The 22227-nt window shown below is 35.7% G+C and overlaps 1 protein-coding gene across 7 annotated transcripts in view; it reads right to left on the bottom strand.

Moving 5' to 3' along the window:
* Positions 1-22227, bottom strand: part of FIP1L1 (factor interacting with PAPOLA and CPSF1) — a 43625-nt gene that overhangs the window by 15673 nt on the left and 5725 nt on the right. For 2 of the 7 annotated variants that reach the window (XM_035323758.1, XM_035323757.1), the window contains exons 4-12: positions 21718-21821; positions 19463-19527; positions 19181-19288; positions 18159-18289; positions 17804-17872; positions 15030-15139; positions 5249-5342; positions 4064-4217; positions 3598-3621 (exon numbers count right to left, since the gene is read on the bottom strand). In XM_035323758.1, the coding sequence (XP_035179649.1) occupies positions 3598-3621; positions 4064-4217; positions 5249-5342; positions 15030-15139; positions 17804-17872; positions 18159-18289; positions 19181-19288; positions 19463-19527; positions 21718-21821 (859 nt within the window). Of the gene's footprint in view, positions 1-3597; positions 3622-4063; positions 4218-5248; positions 5343-12470; positions 12579-15029; positions 15140-17803; positions 17873-18158; positions 18290-19180; positions 19289-19462; positions 19528-21717; positions 21822-22227 lie in introns of all 7 variants that reach the window. The other 5 variants (XM_035323762.1, XM_035323764.1, XM_035323759.1 and 2 more) reach the window with 5 other exon arrangements.

Below are 22227 nucleotides of genomic sequence, written 5' to 3' on the forward strand. Positions count from 1 at the left end.
GAGACCTCTACTCCTCTTAACCTCTCTCTGAATGGAAGAATATGCAAGCTGAGGAAAAGTAATCAATTTCACTGATTTCTGGTGATTTCACTGACATGAATACTTAACAGCATTAGTCTGAGAGAATTAAACAAATTATGAAATAAAATTCTTGCCCAAACATGAAGGTTTAAAACCTCATTTCTCAGCAAAAATTTAAATCAAGTGATGGTACACTCCAAAAGCAAAACTTCTAAGCTGCAGCAGCCATTAACTTTACCAGCATGCAAGATTTCCAGTATGTACATTGTTAAGAACACTAGAAATAACATAATAAAGGAGTTTGAAAATCTAACATTTAAAAGACCGAACACTTCCAATGAAAAATTCTGAGAGAGGAAGACTAGGAACACAAACTGTTGCATGCTTAAGAATTTTCTGTATCTCTTTTGATTCACTGTCCATCTTAAAATACTCTTCATGAGCCTGCAGCATAGAATACATATTAAAAAAAAAAAAAAGACAAAATTGCTCCAGCAATCTTGAGAATATTGTTCTCAAGAACTCCTCTCTAATTAATTAATTAGCTATACCTTATGTTAAAAATATCTTTAAATTGCTGCATTAAAAAATGCATATTGTTAGCACTGAGGATGGCTCTTAGCAGCACACACAGAATGGCCTGGATAGGCTTCAGCTAATACTCAGTACAGAGGATGAAAATCTGATTAAACAATTAATATATTCTTCGGAATTTTATCTTGGGCAGAAATACAAATAGAAATCTCAGCAAAAGATTCCAAACCAAATGAAAAAACTTATTTGAGAGCCATTCAAACGAAGTTTAGAGAGACTAGCTACAACTGATATCCAGAGACTGGATGTCCAAATAATTTTAATGAATTGGTTAATTCAGAATATTATACTGAAGAAACACAAAGGCATTTTTTCCTCTAAAATTCTGATGAACTTTTAAAAAATATTGATTAACAGTTATATCATTTTAAGATGGAAACTAATTTCCTCGATGCTATCAGAGTGAAGTGAACATTATCCTATATTCCAAGTTAACAAGCATCACCATGACAATCTAAAAATTGTGTGTTTTTTTTCCTTGCCTTTTTCACTACAGAAGAAGGTGACAGAAAACAAGAAAAACCATGAACTTCAGGTAATGGAAAATTGGAAACTCTTCACTCCTTTGCCTTTTATTAATGCAATGAAAACATATTAGAGGTATGAAAACATACTGGAATTATCAGCAGCCAATTAATTCTTTTGAGAAACAAGAAAAAAGACATCTTGAGTCATTTCTTGTGATGTAGGGACTATACTTGAGTAACAGTGTAAGAAGGAAGCTTAGCACAGATCACCTCCCTATGACACATTGCAATGCGCTGCCACAAAGACAAGCCTGGCCAAAACCCAAATATTCAGAGGTGTGTCAGGAGCAATCTAAATGGCATCAGCACAGAATTTTACCTAACGTGCTCAAAATTGCTTTCAGGACGCTCTATCCCAATCTACCAACTCAAGGCTGGACAATATTTGGAAACACCAAGTAGGTTTTACTAAAGGAAAGCAATGCCATATGTGCTATGCTTGCTAAGTAAGGAATCAAGCATGATAATGCTGCCCTGACTTAGCAACATTCTGCAAGTTAGCTGAACTGTGTAATAGCCCACAGCAACGTAGTACAACTTGACTCAGGGTAAAAACTTCTTTTGTCAGGCTAAACTAAGTCAAATTGTCTCTTATTCATCACAAGATAAAAGAGTACACTTCACTATGGGCTGAGCAGCCGTACAGTTAATTGCTAAGCTTTGGTGCAAGTCTAAGCAGTCAAACTTCTCCAAACTATGCAATGCAAGTTTAATGCTTCACAATAAGTTTTTCCTAATCTCAAAAATACATGTCACACAAAAATACATCAACTGTATTCTTAAACCACAACACATAAAACAACATTTAAACTTGTTAGGCAGGCTGTTAAACAGAGGCATCCACATTCTTCTTTAGATTTACATTAATCCAACACAGCAATAAACCACGAAAACTAAAACCAACACATTGCTTGCAACAGCCACAGATCTCCTAGCAGTACTTCGGAATTTTCTGGTTTTGGCCATTTGAATAATTCCAGGACTCATTCCTCAAAGAAGATTTGAATCACAAGAGTGAATGAATTCAGAACAAGAGAGCTAACTTCAAAGGAAGATCCTTTTTCAAAGGGGCTTTTGGAGGATGTTTTATATTTGGAATACTTAAATTTTCTGGCAAGTAGTCCCAGTTTAATATTTGGTAAGAGTGGGCTTTTTTCCCTCCTCCTCCACTGAACTTAGGAGGGATGGCAGATTCTATTTTAGGAACAGCTTTGAAGATAAAGAGCTGGCAACAGCACAATTAAAACACAGCCCTGAATAAACCAAATCCACAGCTCTTAATCGTTATTTTCAAATCCACTTGAGGCACGGAAGGATGTTGAAGGAGACTTTCTGAACAAGTGTATGTCATAAACCTGTCTGCAAACCACGAGACTAAAGCTAAACCCGCTTGCTAGATCTGTAACACGTGTGCATGTCTTTCACCTTTAGAAAGCTCGACAGGTGAGGGGTTTGATAAGAACAGTACTGCACAACTAAATGACATCGCTGCACCAGGAGCATTTGCAGTAGGGGTGAATCCTGTCTGGTTTAAAATCATATGCAGCTTTTCTGCACAACGATTAAAATAACAGTTACTTCCTAAAAACTTGGAATACATTCCATCATCAGAAAGGTTTAAATATAGTTTAATACTAGTTAGCATTAGGATTATATTCCTTTCCGTTCTATCCCCTCAGCAATAAAGAAACTTCACAAAATTGCCAGAGTGGTAGCATATTCTCTCTTCAGTTACCATATTTTACATTTACACACAATAACTGAGAACATTTTTAAGTATTTCCCCCTTCTGTACCCTAGGTTACATTGTTTTGGGCATAATGATCACTGATGAGAGCCAGAGCTTAACATGCAGCAGGAGTTAATAGTTTTTAGATCACCAGCAAGTGAACAAAGCAACATATTCCATGGGAAAGGATATAAATCCTATCGAGTCCCACACAAAATCATTGTACAGAAATAATAATGTTACTTCCTTGATTATACGTAAGAGAATTAACAAAAACACTTTTAAAAGATTCCATAAGCAGATGAAAATGCAAGAAACCTTTCAACGAGACTTAGCACAAGTAAAGAAAAAATGCAAGGAACAAATGGAGAAAACAAGGAAAGGGGCTCCAAATGACATCACCTCTTACAAAACAAACCCTTCATTTTCCTACTCAGATACTTCCCAAAGTTTCTGTATCTATTTTGACTTTTCACTTTTTACCTTTTAACTTAAATTCCTTAACAGAACAACACTCAGATAACTACACGAGTTGCACAAATGCCCTTGATGCACTCTCGTTTTAGTAAGTATCAGTAAATTTCAAACATTTAACAATGAGCAGAGTTTTCAAAAAGCTTTGATTTCTCTAAGATTCACAGACCCAGGAAGCTGGATAAAAAGATCAGGTGCTAATTAGATCTTTAAGTGAAAAAACAAAAGATGCAGCACAAATGCATTTCTTACCAGACTTCCAAGAATTCAGAGATACTGTGAGGGGAAATAGGAATTAGAGATTCCGTTGGTGTTTGGACCTTAGACATCAGAAAATCCAACTTTTGACACAAATTCTTGTTATGTCATGCTTTTAGTTCAAAGGTTTTCAGAATCATTTGTTAACACGTACCTCTCAATAGCATTAACAGTATTTGAATCACAGAAAAGAGCTTCTCACTTCCAACATTCTCAAGGACAGAGGACCCAACATTCAGTATTTAAGAAATTATTTACTACTTGTGGCTACTCTTACTGAGAAAGTAAAGACATCCACTTCCATTTCTGCCTTGCAGGTATATTGGTGAGAAGAGTACAACACAAAATTCTGAAATTCTACACACACAGTCAAATCTGCATGGAATGTGCTGTCCCTAATTCTCTATCATCAAGCATCGGTCTCCCATTTCCCATATTGTATGTGGTGCAGGATATTTACCTGGTGGGGGAATCAGAGGTGGAGCAGTACTGACAGTTGGAGGGGGTGGGAGGAAAGGAGGTGGTGGAAGGTGGGTAGGTGGAGCTCCTGGAGGGAAAAATGGAGGTGGCTTGGTAAAATTGTCTACTTCAGGATTAGATCGTTCTGAAAGAACCTGTAAAATATCAAACTATAGTTACAATTGCTACGTAAAAAGGGTAGAAGACAGGTTTCCTCTTTTTCCTATATCAGGAATATATTACTTATGCACCTAAAGGGCCATATTCAGACAGTTTAAGTTCTACCTCAGTCCCTATGTTCAGTATCCCGTACTTGCGAAGTACCTCTGAGGGCCACTAGGGTACAATGAACATAGGATTTTAGAGGGAGTACAGGCCATCTGAATAGGGCCCAAACCACCATCTTAAATGTGTATGTAAAGCAAAATATTTCTTAAAAAAATCAAAGGCACAAAAAAAATAAGACTTTAAATTATTTAAAACACTATGAGAAGCTCAGCTGCAAAACACACTGATGTGTTTTCAGTATAAGCACTAAAATCCATTATTATTTTCATTGTTTAAACTTAACCTAAGCTGACATGGAAATGCAGCTAGAGCACCAAGCAAACTTGATTCTTCTCCACAGGTAGAGTCACGAGAAGAGAAAGTGTGTTTGACCTTAACACATTTAGTTGTTTTCTGAAGATAATCCAAGCCCATAAAGACTAGTATTGTAACTTATGGTAAAATACTACTATGTACATTTTTTTAAAAAAAAAAAGCACAATCAACGATTTATTCCTTCAAAATATATTTTGAAAGGACTATTTCTTCAAATATGTATCAAGAGATTTTCAGCATGTGTTTGCCAGGAATAGGGGAGGAATAATTTAAATATTTATCTTTATCACATAGTAAACAAAACTTTATCCCATGCATATCTAGCAGAGACGGTGCTGTCTCCTGGATTGAAAGTCTGCAAGATTGCTTATTTCCTTCCAAGTACACTAAAACATTTATCTTTTGAAATATATCAGATGGTTCATCTTAATGTACCTCAATTAACTGCCATAACTTTTTTCCTGAAATTAAAGCTACTTCTCTATTTCTCATTTCTACACATGGGAGTGTTTTAATCAGAAGCTAAGGTGAAAGCAAAAACGTCTTTTAGTCGAAGATAGTCTGCAAATCTGCAGTATAAAACCTGTATGTTGCTGTTTTCATTAGCACGCCGTCGTCCTTCCACCCTGCTGATAGTGATGGTCTGTCCAATCACATCTATTGTGCCAGATAATCGCCTGCAACACAGGACAAACCAGAATCAACTAGCAGAACTGGAAAGAGAGAGAAGACATTCTTAGGGACGTCTCTTATTCTGAATGCCAGAAGTTCCTTCTCCTGTACAAAACATAAAAGACATTCTGAAGAACGTTAAATATGATAAATTTCATGAAATATGCAAGTGTGTAGAACAATCAATGCAGCAAACACTCCTGTATCTCCGCATTCTCCTTCCATCCCCAATAAGAATATAAATCTATACTTCTGTCATTGATGGAAAAAAAAACATAATGAATAATACAGGGAGATCGCCAAAAAAAAAAAATCAGTAAAGAAAGAGTACATTAAACAGAAATGCTAAAAAATCTAAAGTAAAATATCTATAATTAAAAAACATTAAAAATAAATTTTAAACTGCAGAAACCATACAAGAGGATTCCACGGAAGATCAAATGAAGGTAAGTTAGGAGGCAGAAATAAACATAAGCAAACTGTTCCATGCATTCTATAGATATTGCAGCACATATTGAAGAAAATCACCAGGCATCTCTCTTGTCTCAGAATATACAGTCTTGCATCAAATTCAAAGGAATGTTAGACCAGTCATTCATACTTCTGCTCCTCAGATTTCCAAAGGCAAAATGCCTCTCTATGAAACATTTGCATAGCTAAACACTGATCACCTTCATTAAAGAAACTGGTAACAAAGCAGAAGACTCACCTCAGTCTCCCTTACAACCCAATTAGGCAACTATGAACATAACACCCTGAGAACACCCACCTTAGAAGTAGCTAGCAATGGATTTTTAGAGAAAGAAGAAAGGAAAAGTAGCATGCATATAAAAACTTTCCCTCCCGGTTTCTGCCAATCAAAAATTTAGTGACTTCCTATGCAACCTGAGCACTGTGTTTAATTGTCCCTCATTACCCTGCATTTGCACAATCTCTTTTGAACAAACACACTTGTGTTTTTAACCTCCAGTGATGCAACCTGTTTCAGCTATTGTTTTTGTGTCTGGTGCCCTACAGTCCTTGTGTTAAAAAAAAAATCATCATGTACAAATGCCTGTTCTCTGGTGCCACAGTATTCCTGGTACCTCTGTTTCATCTCTTCTCAGTCATCTCTTTCCCAAGATGAACTAATCCACACTTCTACTTGTACACAAGTGACTAACTTTAATTATTCAGTTCTCTTTTTGTGCACCCCTCCCTTCTACTATAACATTTCTGGTATGATATAAACAGAACCACTGATAATATTCAGCTCTCAGGGCAGCAGAGTTTTATGTATTATAATCACTTTTCTCATTTTGTTCCCCACTGATCATGATGATCATTGCTTATTTTGGCTAACACCGGAAACTGAACTGACATTTTGGGAAGTGGCAACAATAAATCCATGATCTCTGTCCCAACTGGTAACAGGCAATTAGAAACTATGACTACAGATGATTAGGGCTGATTTCTCCAACCCTTCTCCCCCCTTATTTTTTCTTCTATTTATGAACCCTTATAAATTAATGATTTTTTCTACAAATAGCTAAACTGCCTTTAAGTCACCTGCATTAATAAGAAAAAGAATAAGAGCTGATTCTGCTGAGAAAGACTACAGAGGTTTCCTTAAAAACACACGTGTTGTCCCCTGTGTTTTTTTTTCCCTATTTAAATGTAAATACATACATAGACTCATGGGTTCAAACTTGCAGGAAAGAACAGAAGCCTAAAATAAATCGTTGTGGTTCTTTCTAATAAAAAGTACTTAATCTTAGTTAATATTCGCAAAAATCCACCTTTTTTTTTTTCTTCCCTCAAGTCTTTCATCTGTCAAGTACTGTTAAAAGAAAGCTACTTTTATCTCTGCAAACAAGCCTTGGTCTGATGAACAAACTGTAGCACTAATAACTACACAGAGCTAAATTTCTCCTCCATCTTCAATTTTTTCTTCCAAATATATTTTAGAATGTCCAGATACACAGGTCAGATAACAACTATGTCTTCTCCATTTCCCATCAATGCACATTTCACAAAGTCACAGATGAGATGACCGCTCCTCGGTGCTATTTCAATTTTCCCGTCCACATTCTCTTATGTGATTAGTAAGAGGTCACTGTATTTTATTATTCCAATGATGAAAACATCACAAACTAATAAAATAATAGACAAAACGTGACAAACAGAATTATCTTTACATAACGATGAGATCATACAGATCAATTACTTTAAGCACTAGCTTGTATGTATATTTCTAACCTGGTGTTTCTTTTTTAAGACTGTCATCAGAAGTACTCACACAAAAATTAACTGCTCTGGTAAAGTAAGGATAAACTTGACGAAGGCCTGTTACTTCAGAACAAATTCAGTCTTAGCTACCTCTTAAATTTTTGACTTTGTTTTCTTATGATAAACATTTTTGCACTGCCTATAAAGCAGTTATGGCTATGAAGTATCAGGAAAATGTTAAAATTCTTATTTTATACAATCATAACAATTGCTGCAGTAAATAGCAACATACAGACCATGTGAATCAAACTAAGGAAACGGAATACAAAACTGTACTATGGAAAAGCAGTATTTTACTACTGATTATAAAAACACTTCTAAGCGGAACTAAAAAGAAGTTGAGACAAGAAACCGGGAATACTGGCATCAGCATGTCAGGAAATCTGCAAAGATAAAATTACAGATTCTAAACCAGACCCTCTTGTCTGGATGGCTATATATGAAAGGCCATATACAATCCTTTAGTTAGTTTTCATTTGAAGAACTGCATCTTATTTAGAAAAAAACACCATCTGGAAATTAAATTTTTTAATGATAGCGTTCACGATGCCTGCTAAGTTATTTCAGTGAATGCTGGAGTTAATGTGTGAATTTTTAATGTAAATGTATCTCACATCAGTTTCAAACCAGTCAACCTATTAAACTTATGCCTGTTATACTGAAGCTGTTCCTACTACAAAATTCTTCGCTCCCGTTATGTACTCACATAGTTTGTTAACAGAGGTATTTTTAAGCCTGAAAGAGCATCTGAGTTCTTCACAGAGCTGTCAACCATGCATTAGTTTTTGTTTTTTTTTTTTTATTTGTTAACCTTTCAAAGCAGAATAAAAACGCTAAACTGATGGTAAAGAAACTATGGCATTCTGTGGGACACAAGCACTACCATTTGAAGTCCCTCAAAATCTTCAATTAATCAGCCACTTGGGAACATACTCAAATAAAGGATTATAGTACTCAAATAAAGGATTATAGCTGCTAGACCAGAAAATAGCATGACAAAGATCTGACTGTCATCTCTTATAACTAAACCCTGGTTTCTGTGACAATGTGGAATCACTACTTTGAAGATAGGAACAATCTAAAGTATAGTTTTAACATTCCTGTCTGCAGCCCCAAAACAATAAAAATCCAGAAACCTAGCTTTACACAATTTAAAGCTCTACTTTCTATACAGATACAGTAATACCCATCTGCTTTGCAGCCCACAATTAATTTCTAAACGAGGTTAAAAAGCAGGATTCACTTAGGTCAACTCCATTAGAAAACAAGGTATAAAATTACACTTCTAATGGATGAGAGAAATAAAGGTACACCAGTGCCACACCTGTAAAGAACACCACAGTAAAGAAAATTAACAATATTTATCAACAGCAAGATACAGAGCAAGATGAAAGACTGGGAAAAGCTTTTAGAAAATTTCGGAATAGAAGCGCAAAGAAAGAAAGGAAAAATACTTCTAGTTTTTAGAAGAGATGCTCCTGATTCTTATTTTTTTCTGGTAGTATAGTTGACTCCTAAATAGATTAATGCAAATAGCTGGGAGAACAGCTGGAAGTTCCTTGGAAGACTGCACATTGAGAATAATCCAAATGCCCTGTCGGCAGTGCTCTGCAGTATTTGGTTTTACAGCTCCTGGATTTCAAAGCAAGCTCATTAAGCACAAGAGTTTGGAAGAAAAAAGAGATCCAGTGGTACAAGAGTCCGACAACACATCTGCAAATTACAGCGACGTACGCTATACAGCAGCCCCTCAAAGGATAACACAAGTTGAAGAAATTCTCTGATCCTAACATCCCAGCCTAGAAATCAAGACTTCTGGATTGTTTCAACCTAAGTGCTGAAATAATCAACACCCGCTTTCCTATTCTTCCCCACTTGCCCTTTTACATGGTAATCTAGCATGGCTGTACTTTGTCTGGATTGTTGTTTTAGATACTAAATTGTAAATGCAGGTATTATAAAATAATTGCTAAATCAACCATGTTTCACTAAAACAAAACAAAAAAGGAGAAGTGAAATTTTTGTATAACAAGACAACTTTGTCTCATTCTTCAATCTGACAGCCCATTTGGTTTCAGAGTTCTAAGACACTGCTTTTCCTCCAGCATCGATACGTTATCTAATTATCTCAAACCTTACCCAAGAAAACTTCCATTTTACCTAGCTTTAGTCCCTTTTATGTTAGATAAGTCTCTTCTAAAGCAGTAAGTCCCTTGGAAGACTCACTGCTTGGCTCACTTCACCGTTTTACAGGGTTTCCACTTGGCAGCGAGGTACTTCAAATGAAGACTTGCCCTGTCTTCCACTATTCGCACACTGTCAGCAGCTCCTGAATTGAGGCTGAAAACACATGCAGTGGACACCCATGAAAGAGTGCTGGGCATTAAAGTAGTATGTGCATCAACACCAACACTGCAACACTATCAGACAAAGAGCCTGATGAGCATACCTATGCTCTACTCGTTCTCACTGAACTGGTGTTTTAAAATGCACACACACACTTCCTGATGTCTGTTGTTCTATCCAACAGTCAGAAGATTTCATTTCCTTAATAAGGGATGAGCTCAGGAATTTGCAGTTATATTGTGAAGTTGACAAGTTCTCTATTTCTCAAATTCTCTATTTCCTAGACCGCACTAAGATTGCACGAAGTACTCCATTAGAAGAGCTTGAGATCCAATAAAAGGCGGCTTATGTTCATTTGCAAATGGAGCAGATGACACCTCTGTCAAAAACTTTTATCTTCACTTGCACAGAAGTGGCATCTGAAGTGTCCAGCATACAACAGCTAATCATCTTTCTAAGAGGGGCCAATGTGAAGCCTTGGATCTTGACTAAGTCATAGCAAGTTGGCACGTGGGGAAATTTCAAAGACTGCTCAGCCAGTCTGGCTTATTGATAAGAAGTTAAACAGGCATTATTAGGTTTGTCTCAGCGCTATCTGCAAAGAAAAGAAAGGACTTGCTTCACCCCTTACACAGCCAGGGCACCTGGGATACAGATGCAATCCCAGTGGATACACCCGATCATAAAAGGCAATCCACACGTGTGGGATACACATGAACCCACAGCAGAGTTCATGCAAAGTACAGCTTAAAAGGGACATTCCAGCAACTCAGCGTATGACTTCACTCTAATTAACAAATGGTTATTTATGAGCTATTCACACTATGAAGACTGCCCTCCCTGGAGAATTAATTCAGAGAGCTAACTCTTATGGCAAACAGAGCTTATTTAGGTTCGACACAGCAAAAAGAAATTGAGGAAAAAAATAAATTTCTAAATACATAGCTTCAGAAATCAGTTCTTATCACCACCACATATAAGGTAAAAAATGAACTGTATTTTTAAATAACACTTTCCAGAAATCAAAAGTGGTCTAACTACTGGATGCCACTTTTATTCGCTAGACTACAGAACTAAGAATTATACTAGACTTCAGAATCTTTATTTTCCTTCTTATCCTGTTTATGCAATTTATACTTTTCTTCCTCTTGAGGACGTCCTCAAATTTTGAGCTCATTTGCTACTGATATATAAAAGCAAACAAATTTAATACAATAAGCAAGATTTTGATTTTATATACAGAACACACATTTCTTCAAAATAATTCAGTATCTATTGGAATTTTCATCATTAATCTTGCAAGGCCAGGTCATGAAACAGAAGAAACCTGAATTTTTTCCATAGTAATGATACATCACAATCCATTTTCTATAAAAATTCTGTTTAGAGAAAGGCTGAAACACAGAGAATGCTGAAGAACAGGCTAATTTCTTTGAAAGCAAAATCCATCTACATGCAATGTACTCTTTAGCAATAACCCCAAAAAGCATAAATGGAAGGTAAGAAGCCAAGAGTACCTGACAGAACCCAGTTAGACTATAGGGAGCTATTCTAGATATTACAGGAATGAGAAAATGCCAGTTTCTGCCTCCAGCTGTTAAATGAAACTTCTACTTATTCCTTTGCTACTAAATAAGTACTATCTTACAGACCCTGACAAATGTAGTAAAGAAAAGTACTGCTCTACAAAACAGTAAGATATCTCAATGACCTGCCTTGTTAGGACAGGTTTGAAATATATCAAATTCTCTTCACAGTCCATAAGATGTTATACTCAAAAGAGTTCCTTCAGTTTTTAACCTTAACAGTGACCATGCATAAAATGAATCTTAACTGCATCTAGTGAACAAACATTCTGTTTGATACTAAATTGTTTGTGTATGATGTGCATTTACTAAACCACTTCCATAATGCTCTAACTTCTCCTTCAGGGTTACACAACACGTAATGCAATTCAGCAACCAACCCTTAATACCAAAAAGTCAAGACAAGAGGTTCAAGTTTCATTCCTAATCAACCAACAGTTCAGATTAAGACTGTGATCGTTTATAAACTCAAGCACAGTTTCTCAGACTTTCACAGTGTGAACAACCACAGATTTTTTCTTTGAATAAAACAGTTAAGAAGCAATTCTAGTGAAGTAGTAACTTTTATTTGCTGGCGAGCAATAATTCTGTTTCTACTTTGTAAAATGCAGCTTCCGTATTGATAACGAATAATATTCCTGATAGATCTTTGAGAAATTTTGAGGACGGGGAGCAAATTTAGGTCGCTATTGTATGGAAACATCTACTAAGATGAAAATAAAAAATGGGCACAAAAATATTTTAATGCTTGTTTACAAACAAACAAACAGGAAAAAAAAACCACTATCTGTCCTCTGACTTCCCACTAAAGGAAAATATGTGCTGCAATATCTACGTGTTAAATTTGCCATGAAGTGATGTGGCAGGCCTGACTAGTACATGGCGAATTAAAATGCTAAATCAGGGCCATGCCCTGATTATTTTTTTTCTTACCTTAATTTGGGTGATTCGGCCCTCTTATACAGTTCCTGCCACTTTCCGATGCCTGAACTGGCTTTTCTGGAGGCAGTGCTTGTCTTTGACTGAGAAGAGGCGCTGTTTCTGCTGAGATAAATTGTCTAGGTCTTTCTTTTCTTGTCTATCTTTTCTGCTTTTTTCTGCTCTTTGAATTCCTCTTCTCCTCATTCCCAGCTCCTTACCAATTCCCACACCAATGCGACTATATCCAGTTGCACCAGTTTTTCCTCCCTTTCACCAAATGTATCAACTACTGCTAGAAGCTGAGAGACATTTTACTGCTAGGTGAGAAATGCTTCTAGCAGTTTCACAACAATGCTCTACTGCAAATGCCTCAGGGCATAAAGGCAATTACTTCAAGTTATAGAGCTGAATTGTTGAAAAAGTTCTGCCTACCTAAAATAAGCTCTTTAAAGAAAACAGTCCAATCTCATAAAACACTGCCTGGTTATAAAGAAATCAGCAATGCAGTTTTTATATACAGAAAATGATAATTGTATTCTGGAGAAGTCACTTGAGTAGATGTATACAACCCATACAGTCAAGACATACTCGCTGAGCTAGTCTTACACTTTTGAGCATATCATTTTCTTTCAAAATCTCTTCTGACCACTTGGTAAACACCGTCTTCTTTACACAAGAACGTATCTTAATCTAATGCAGCCAAAACAGCAGATAGCAAATATGGGAAGAAGTCAGCTTTGCCATTGTAACCACCTACAGTTACAGTACTCAGGCTAAACGCATATAAAATTGTCTATTCTAACCACTGGAATGCACAAATGACAGAACTGGAAATGTTCATTTTGTTTCCTCTTTAGCTATGCAACTGATCAAATTCATTTACTGGCTTTGCACTCTTAAAAGAAAGGAAAGGTTGGGAAGCCTATATAAATTCAGTTCCTGGAAGAAAACAAGGCAAGCCTGACATTTCTGAGGAAAAAACCTGACCAACAACCAGTACGCTAAGTCTGAATCTCTAAAAAATCTGAAAGATTGTCACTTAAACTTAGAATTGCTAGCTTCAGGCAGAAAAAAAGTAGTAGATAAAGCTATAGTATAAAGATAGCTAGAGTAATATATATTTATTCTAGCTAGAGCATATGACAAAGATTTTATTTTTGAAGTCTATACCATGCACATGTACGACCCTAAAGTATTAAACTTTTTCACAATAAAAGCAAATTTCACAGAATCATGGTTTACACAACGCATCTTCCCCCCAAATTTAAGCTTATCTGTATTTTAATATCCCAGTCAGAAACTACTTTCTAAAGTGTTTAGAGATTTGTCTGTCCACTAGTGAGACACATCAAGAATTGAAATCCTGTAAGATTTGTACTAGATACAGACTTTGAATCACTTCCCTGTGAACACTACGTGCAATTTTGAGAACTCCATTATAAGAACACCACAAATTAGAAGCAATTCAGAAAAGAAAAGTGAAAACATCATTACAGGTTCAGTACAAAGTGCGGAAGAGACTTTTACTGCTTCTCAGACAAAGAAAAACATAATGATAAAAACAACTCAAATCTATTAAAACCTAATAGGTCAGAAAAGAATTTAGGCCACCTGGATGGGAATGAAAGGCAAATGCAAGCAAAAGGATCAAGTACAACTTCCCCCCACCAAGACAAACATAGTTGGGCGTTAAACTGAATCAAAAAGGGTGGAATAAACAAACATGAGTGCCTGAAGTTAGTCAAGATACTTATGGATGCTCAACTAAAAGCGAGTCATAGACACTAATCTTTAAATTGCTGAAAGCATACAACCTGCTCTACTTCCCTTGCCATGACGTACAGTACAATGACTTTTAATTTATGAAAAAAAAAAAAACAACTCCTAAATGAAATAACTTCATAAGACTTCATAAGTAAAGTAAAGCAGAAGCACGGATTCATTCTCAGCTAAGTGCCAGGTATCAAGTAGCAGCAAATTACAATTAAGAACAGAACTTATTAAAGCCTGAGGCTGGGAGAAGGAGGGGAAGAAACTCTAGTAAAGAAATTATCCTCCCATTTCAAAGAAAGTGCAGTAAAATATTCAAATATGGAGAAGCTAAAGCTACCTTACAGGAAGAAGAATGGGTTCCAGGAATCCTTCCAATTGCTGAAGTAATAGGTGCCTAATGCAATTCTGGTTATCTGAAAAGGTGTGTTAGTTAATACCCAAAGCTACAGAACAAAAGACACTAGCTGGAGACATTTTGTTGGCCAATTTCATTCTACACAGACAACATGGTGTCATACATCAACCTCTGGATTTTTATACCTCCGTTGTAACTTGGTCCTGATGATCTTAGTCCCTCTCCTTCTACTTTCTATTTTCTGAACCGACAAGAAGGTAGTACAGCATTCCTGTGTAAAGGTGATTGAAAGCTCGAAGTGATTGGAATAGCTCACTCTTCCTACCACTTCTACCTATTGCAGAAACATACTGTCTTTTTCCTACAAAAATCATGAAGTTGAAATACACAGAAGTAACAGTATAAAAAGGGTTTTTGTCTTCAGTTACAACTGTCTAACTGACCTGTTTGTTGGAATTCCTGATTTGAATAAGGCAGGAGGAGATGTGAAATCAGCTTTGGTCGACTGCACTGCCAACTCTTTCTCCAAATTTCCAGTTCTGCCCTGCTGTACCTTCAAAATAACGTTTTATCATTAGTTTGTTTTATCGTTAGTTTAACTCAGAAGTACAGTAGCCCCAACACTCAACACAGCACATAGCCAACACAAAGAGAAAGTCCAACCTTCATCAGATTTAAAAAGAACTAACACCTTTGCACAGCTAATAAAATACTGTATTTTAAAAGACTACATAATTTAAGTACTGTAGTGTATATATATATAGTATATAGTATTATATTAGTATATATAAGAAGCAATGTGCCAGAGAATAATTTATTAGCAAAAATTATACAGTTTTAATATTTATTTTCAACTTATTTAATTTGGACGTGAACAACAGACCCAACTGATTTTCTTGGAGAATTTCCTGTATGAACAAAATAACATCTTAATTTTTAAAGAGGCAAAATGATTAAAAACAAAAACAAACAAACCAACCAAACTCCATAATATTAACGACAGAATTAGCTACTAAGTCTGCTACCCAACAGTAAAGTACGAGACAAGAAAGCAAACCCTTCTGTCTGCTTTACTGACAAGAAGATCTAGTAACTACTTGATTTCCCAGTCATACCAGGAATAGTCACCTCATCCTCTGGATTATGCCAACATTACAAGGTTTTCCATTAGCTTGAATTAAATTAAATACTTTAAAACCATACTGTTGTTTCTGCAGCACTACAAAATTCCATAGAGACATTATTAAAACTATGCAAGAGCTTTAGAGCAACTACTTCAAGTACTGTTTGTCTTCAACAGCACATCAAATATGAAAGAAAAACTTACATGGGTTAGCATTAAAGACAGGGCTGTACAGACTAAGCTTTTAAAGACACTCCTACTGACTGGATCAACCACACAGCTATAAATATTTTATTTCTTAAATAAAGTGCCCTTCCAAGTGGATCAAACAAACAAACAAAACTACTTTGAAGCTAGTGGCCAAAAATGTATCAATCGTTAATACAACTAAAACCCCAACCTTTTATACTGAAACTGTCTTTTAACAACACACCCACACAGAAGTAATCCTGAAACGATAAAAGCATTTTCTATTTAACTTGGATGTTAACCTGGATGTTTAGTTATCTAAAATCCCTGATATCTTAACAGTTTCATAATTAGCAATAAATACTAATCACTGTATAGAGATCCTGCTAGATCATTCATGATATAACATCATACGGACTCCGTTCTCACAGCTTCTGTAGGCAAGTGAACTGCTAAGCTTTTGCTGGATCTCATTTCTAATCACAGACAACTCTGTAGCAAATCCACAAAAACACGTAAGTATTTAAGATTCCTTAAAATTTGAATTAACTTCAGTATCCAGAAATATGAAAACCTTTTAATATTAAAAATAGTAAGTGTGGTTTAAGTATTTATATGAAAAATCTGTAAGATTCCTATTAATTAATGAGTAACTTGAAAATGTAGGAGATAGTCTTGTCAGCCATAGAAGATTCACCAAAGTGATGTGAGACTTCATATTTCAGGAGAATAGAAATAATATTAACAAAATAACAATTATATTCACATTTCTTGTAAAATGCATGACGAGCTCTTTCCTACTTCAACTCTTGCAACACAATTATCTGTACTGTTTCTTCACTGGACCTCCAGAAACTGCAGAGAGTCAATACTGACAAAGAAATAGGGGTGGCTTTGATTTGGAATACTTATCCTTCTTCCTTTAGGCCAAAAGTTCAAAAACATTTATTTGAGAGTACGTTCAGTCAACAGCTACAATGAAAAATCCTAACTCCCACTACCCAGCATTTCCACCATTCCATAACACTATTATTGTGACAAATGAGGAAGGCAAGAAGCCCCACAAGCTTCTGATCTGTTCTTGCTAAGATATAGTTAAAATATCTGGATGCGCTTTAGTAGTTTATGAGGGGAAACAAATGATACCAAAAATACCCTTCTGCAATTGAGACTTCTGTTACAGGAGCATACAGAAGAAAGCAACAAACAGTTCCAAGTCAGTTTAACAAGAGTTCAAGAACAAAACTGTCTGTATACTGAACAGAATAAATAACCTTTGTATTTTAACTTTAGTGTCAAACAAAATAATATTTTAGAAAATAAGAAGTTGAAAGCAATGTTCAATTCTAAAGATAAATCCTGTCAAATAGATTTTTCTTCTCCCTGCAAATCAGCATTTCCTAATGGAAAGATGATATATATAACTTGATTTATGGACATCTAATCTCAAAAGGACAACAGGAAAATACAAAAGATTGATTTTCACATCTCAGAGTTGCCAAGGATAAGTGTTACAAAACAGAATAAAAGCTACAAGGCCACAGGAAAAATAAACATGCTATAAACTGCAAAGCTTCCCCAGCACATCTGCACAAATTCTTTACTCTGTACAAACAAATGCGCTACAACTAAAAATAATAAACCATCACATAAAGAAAAATTAGCTTCACCAGGAAATTTGTTAGTACACCAGGCCACTAACCCACATGCTTGCAGAAGGATGACGAACAAAGCAACACTTTTTACTCAGCATTTTGTGACATATGAAGAAAGTCACCTATGTAAGATGAGAGTTTGAAATAATGGCTGCATCCTTTTCAGTTTTTCTTCTATCAGTCTGTGTTGGCATGGGAAGCAATACTCGACATAAATGAGAGCAACCAACAAAAGTTTACTAAAATTCACCTTAAAAAGATGGTATCTGCCATCGAGAATCTCTGCACTTGGTGTTACTTCCATAGCATTGTCTTCAGCCTAAGTTAAATAACACATTGCCCATTAAGATACCATACAAGTCTTAACTGATGGGCCACATTCTGAGTAATGGTACAGATGCGATCTAGCTGTAGCTAGACTGTGACACTACCCACACAGATTGCCAGAAAAGCAACACAAGAACATTCTAGGCTTAGGGGTGGGCAGTCAGGTGCAGACTTTACAACAAAAGCACTGAACTGGGCAAAACAAGCTTATGACACACAAGCAGCTTTACAGGGAAAAAGAACGTGTAGAATGCCACAAAAAAAGTTGTAGTAATTACCGTAATTTTATTTGTGGTTGAGGTAACTGGTAAAATTTCAAGACCCATTCGTATTCTCTTTTGTTTTTCACAGTAAGCTTTCCAGGTATCTTCATTGAACCCATAGTTGAAGTAATCAGAGAGATCAGCCCCTTGAAGTAGAAAAGCACGAGTTTTTATGACATTGCAAAATTGATCTTTTCCCTCACTGATTATGTATCTCTATTTACAGAATCAAAATGGATTAAGTATTGATCCAAAGCCAGGCTACTGAAATGTATACTCCGTATTTGTCTCCTTCTTTCACTGACAAGTGAAACTAGTTTAATTTGATGCCATTAAGTACTTATATTGTAAGAAGGATTAAACATAGTCTAACATTCAAATACCAGAATATTATCAAAGGCTTCTTTTTCTTGTTCCGTTCTGAAGACACTATTTGCATTGCCAACGTAGTATAAAAAGACTAAAATAAACTAAGCACAGCAGCAAGAGATGCTGCCAATAGAAAAACAAACAGCCAGACAAGTCTGGCCTAATGATTTGAGCCAACTGAACAATATACATGGGAGACTCATAGGAAGTCCATGCGGTACCAGCTCAGTCTTCAAGGCTTATGGATGCCTGTGTACAAACACAAAGAAGCACAAATTGCTATATTTCACTGCTCTGCTTGCTCAAATGTGCTAGAACTATTTTCCCTTCTGCTTTGTCTTCTGTAATATGGTGCAGATCAAGAGCATTAACATCCACAGACATACAGATTCCCAAGAAGATTTCAGCATATTCGTGATTTTTTTTAAAGCCCTGTCCTACAGTCTCTTTTTGCTGACGTGTGTGGGATGCATACTAAGAAACGTGGCATGCCCACACACTATGGCATAATACAAATGCAACTGGTAACTTACCAGCTTTTGGTAAATCATATCCTACAGTACCTTCTAGCTGTAGGGTAGAAAATTCTTACACGCAGTAAATAGGAATTATTATTAAAATAACCTTCTAAATACATACATATCAATTCATATAAACTAGAGCATTACCTGGCTTTCTCCAAGGCTTATCTTCAAAAGAGTCCAAATCTACTTCCAGAAGTGGCACGCCATTAATACTCCCTGGTGCATCTAGATCCACCCCTTTTACTTTTACACCTGTGAAGAAAAGTTAGAAAGTTAGAACTTTGTGTCACTGCTAAGAAGAGTTCTATCAATTGTAACACTTGAAATAAAAATTAACAGGCTAAACAAGCAAACACAGACACAGACTATGCACTCCTACTGATTTTTTTTGCATTTTTAGTAATAGCATGGTGTAAATTTTCTTACCAGAAGAAGATCCATACGCTCGTCCTCCTGTCTTAATATTGAGATTCACAGGAGCTGCTCCGTAACTTAAAGAAATTAAGAAAACTGAATTAGACAGAGAAAACTGTAAACCAGAAGAAAATATAAAACAAGAATTAGCTAGATCCAGAAACAAACTGGACCCAGGCTCAATCACCATCCTGAATCTCTAGCTTTCCAAGCTGGTAACTGTAAAAGTAAAGAGATCAGCCTAGGAGCAAGAGAGAGTACCTTTCTATGCTCAGTAGCAACTTCTCCAACTAATAAACAGTTGTGAAGCAAGTCCCAGTCACTCTTCCTGAGTTGAAAGGGTAAAGACCTTGATAGAAACAAGAATGGACAGGACCAGAAGAGAAAAAGGAAAAACGAAATTCATTTAGGGATACAGATGACACTCTGGGGATTAGGGTAAAAACAAAATAAAAGAGAGGGTTTAGACAGATCCTTTGCTGCTTTCATTATTATTTCATTTAATCTGTACAAAAGTGGAAATACAAGCATTTCTTTAAGATGATTGAAAGGCTTTTTCAATGTGCTTCTAGCAATTATCTATTTGTGCAACCAATAGAAAGATATATGTAATTTCACTTTCAAAAATACTTGAGAGCTTTCCTCATAAAAATGCACTCAGAAATCTAGACACTGAATTGATTTAACTACCTTGGGAATTACAACACTGTTCATTTGGAACAGTGAGAGCTAGCTTTCATTACCACTTATGTGCAGAATAGCTTATCCACATAGGTGATATCAACCCATAAACATAACAAGAATAACATAGAATTAGAAGGCAGTGTATAGTTTAGGGTTAGGATTTATGGTACTGTTTCCATGCAGTTTTTTCCATTCTACTTTATACTACCAAAGTACAAAACTGACACAAAACATTTTTTTTCTGATACCCCATGCTGTATTTGTACATGATTTTCTTTTTTTTTTTTTTAAGCAGTGGGTGACTACTGTAAGAAAAATAATCTAATCTGACAAATGAACTTGCTGTAATGACATTAAGATGAACAGAAACGATGAGCTTGTTTTAGAAGAGTGCCCCTTTCATGAATTTTCTGACCAGTTTGCCCAGAAAAGATTTTTCACAGAACAACTATTTCAATATAAAACTTTCTACTCATATTAGATAGTGGAGCATCTGCTAATTCTTTTCTGAATTAGTGAATTTGCTGATGCTCTTTCCATTAAGAATACAAATTTAGTTTTGCTTTAGTCTCACAAAATTTGAGGTCACTGCCTACACCACAGGCCTACCGCAAGTTATTGAAAACAGACAAAGAATCGAAAGAACGGCTATTTTTGCTATCACTTTGATTTGCATAGTTACTTTAGGATATGATCTACCAAAAGTTTAAAAAGATTATGTTTCAAAAATGAATGTATTACCTGAATTATAAAGCTAAAAATACAGTAAGATATGATTCAGACCTACCTGCACACCTATATTCATTTTAATAAAAAAAAATCCTAGTAACTTTTAATAACCATAAGAACATTAGGATTGCCAAGACAAACAAGCAAACCACTTCCCTCATAAAACTTCAGTGTAACAAAAACTATATTATTTAATTATTTTGGGTAAAATTAACACTCTTCAAAAGCGCTCAATGAAAAACAAGCCCTTTATCAACAAAAGAAGGAACATGGGGCAATAGCAGTAGGAAAAAAAAAAAAAGTATGATACAAATCCCTAACCCATGATCTTGACAATTCATCTCTAGAGACTAGCAGCTGCATCCTGAAGTACATTAAAATCTTATTTCAGAACATCAGTAGGAATTGAAACTAGAGAGTTCTAATTAGAACTGTATCCACAACAAACAGGACCAAGTACAAATGTTTCTAATGTTCTCTGTGCTTACCACTCCATTTGCAACAAAAATATCAATGTCACAAACAGGACCCCAAAAATGCTAGGTAACATAGCTATTTCATAATAAATACAGTTCTCTAGTTTACAAATATTTAATGCAATTATTTCTCATAATCTGAGAACAAAATCTTAAGGAAGCGTTGTATGAGTTAAGACACTTCATTGATTTCTTTTTGCCTTTTTTTTTTTGGTTTTGAGTCACTGTATCATTACAAACACTTTGTTAAAGAGCTGAAAGAAAATACATTGAGGATACCTATGCTTAAAATTTGTAACTGACAAGTATTAAAGAGCCTGAATTAATAACTACATGTAATCTTTAAGGCTCCTCCAGTAATATTTGCAAATAACTTACCTGTACTGTGGAGCTCCCGTTTTAATATCCCCTATGGTGACTTGAACATCATCTTCATCATCATCACTATCACTATCACTGTCATCCTCAGCCTCGGTCACCTTCTACAAAGGAAAAAGTCACTTAACTTGTTTAACTTGCAGTTAAAATAATCCAGACAAACTACCCATCTAGACGTCCTTAATAGAAGAAAATTCTCCGTTTCCTAGACCTCAGGATAGAGTACCATGAACAGAAAAGTTAGGTTCATCTGTTCAAAAGCTACAAATACTGGAAATATCTGGATCAAAACAGGAAAGTATCTTCAATATTAAGCTTCCGTTTTGGAAGCATGACATTTCCTAAATAAGTATAAAACTGTTTCCACTATCTTAATACCTTCTTCCCTCTACCTAGCTCATACACACCAGTTCTACTGTCATCTCACCACTCAGGAAAGAGCTTAAAGGTATGTGACACTAGCTTCTTGCTATCCTCAATTATATATCCAGAGCAACTCAAATACTTGTG

This window comes from Oxyura jamaicensis, chromosome 4, assembly GCF_011077185.1.
Source record: "Oxyura jamaicensis isolate SHBP4307 breed ruddy duck chromosome 4, BPBGC_Ojam_1.0, whole genome shotgun sequence".
NCBI lineage: Eukaryota > Metazoa > Chordata > Aves > Anseriformes > Anatidae > Oxyura > Oxyura jamaicensis.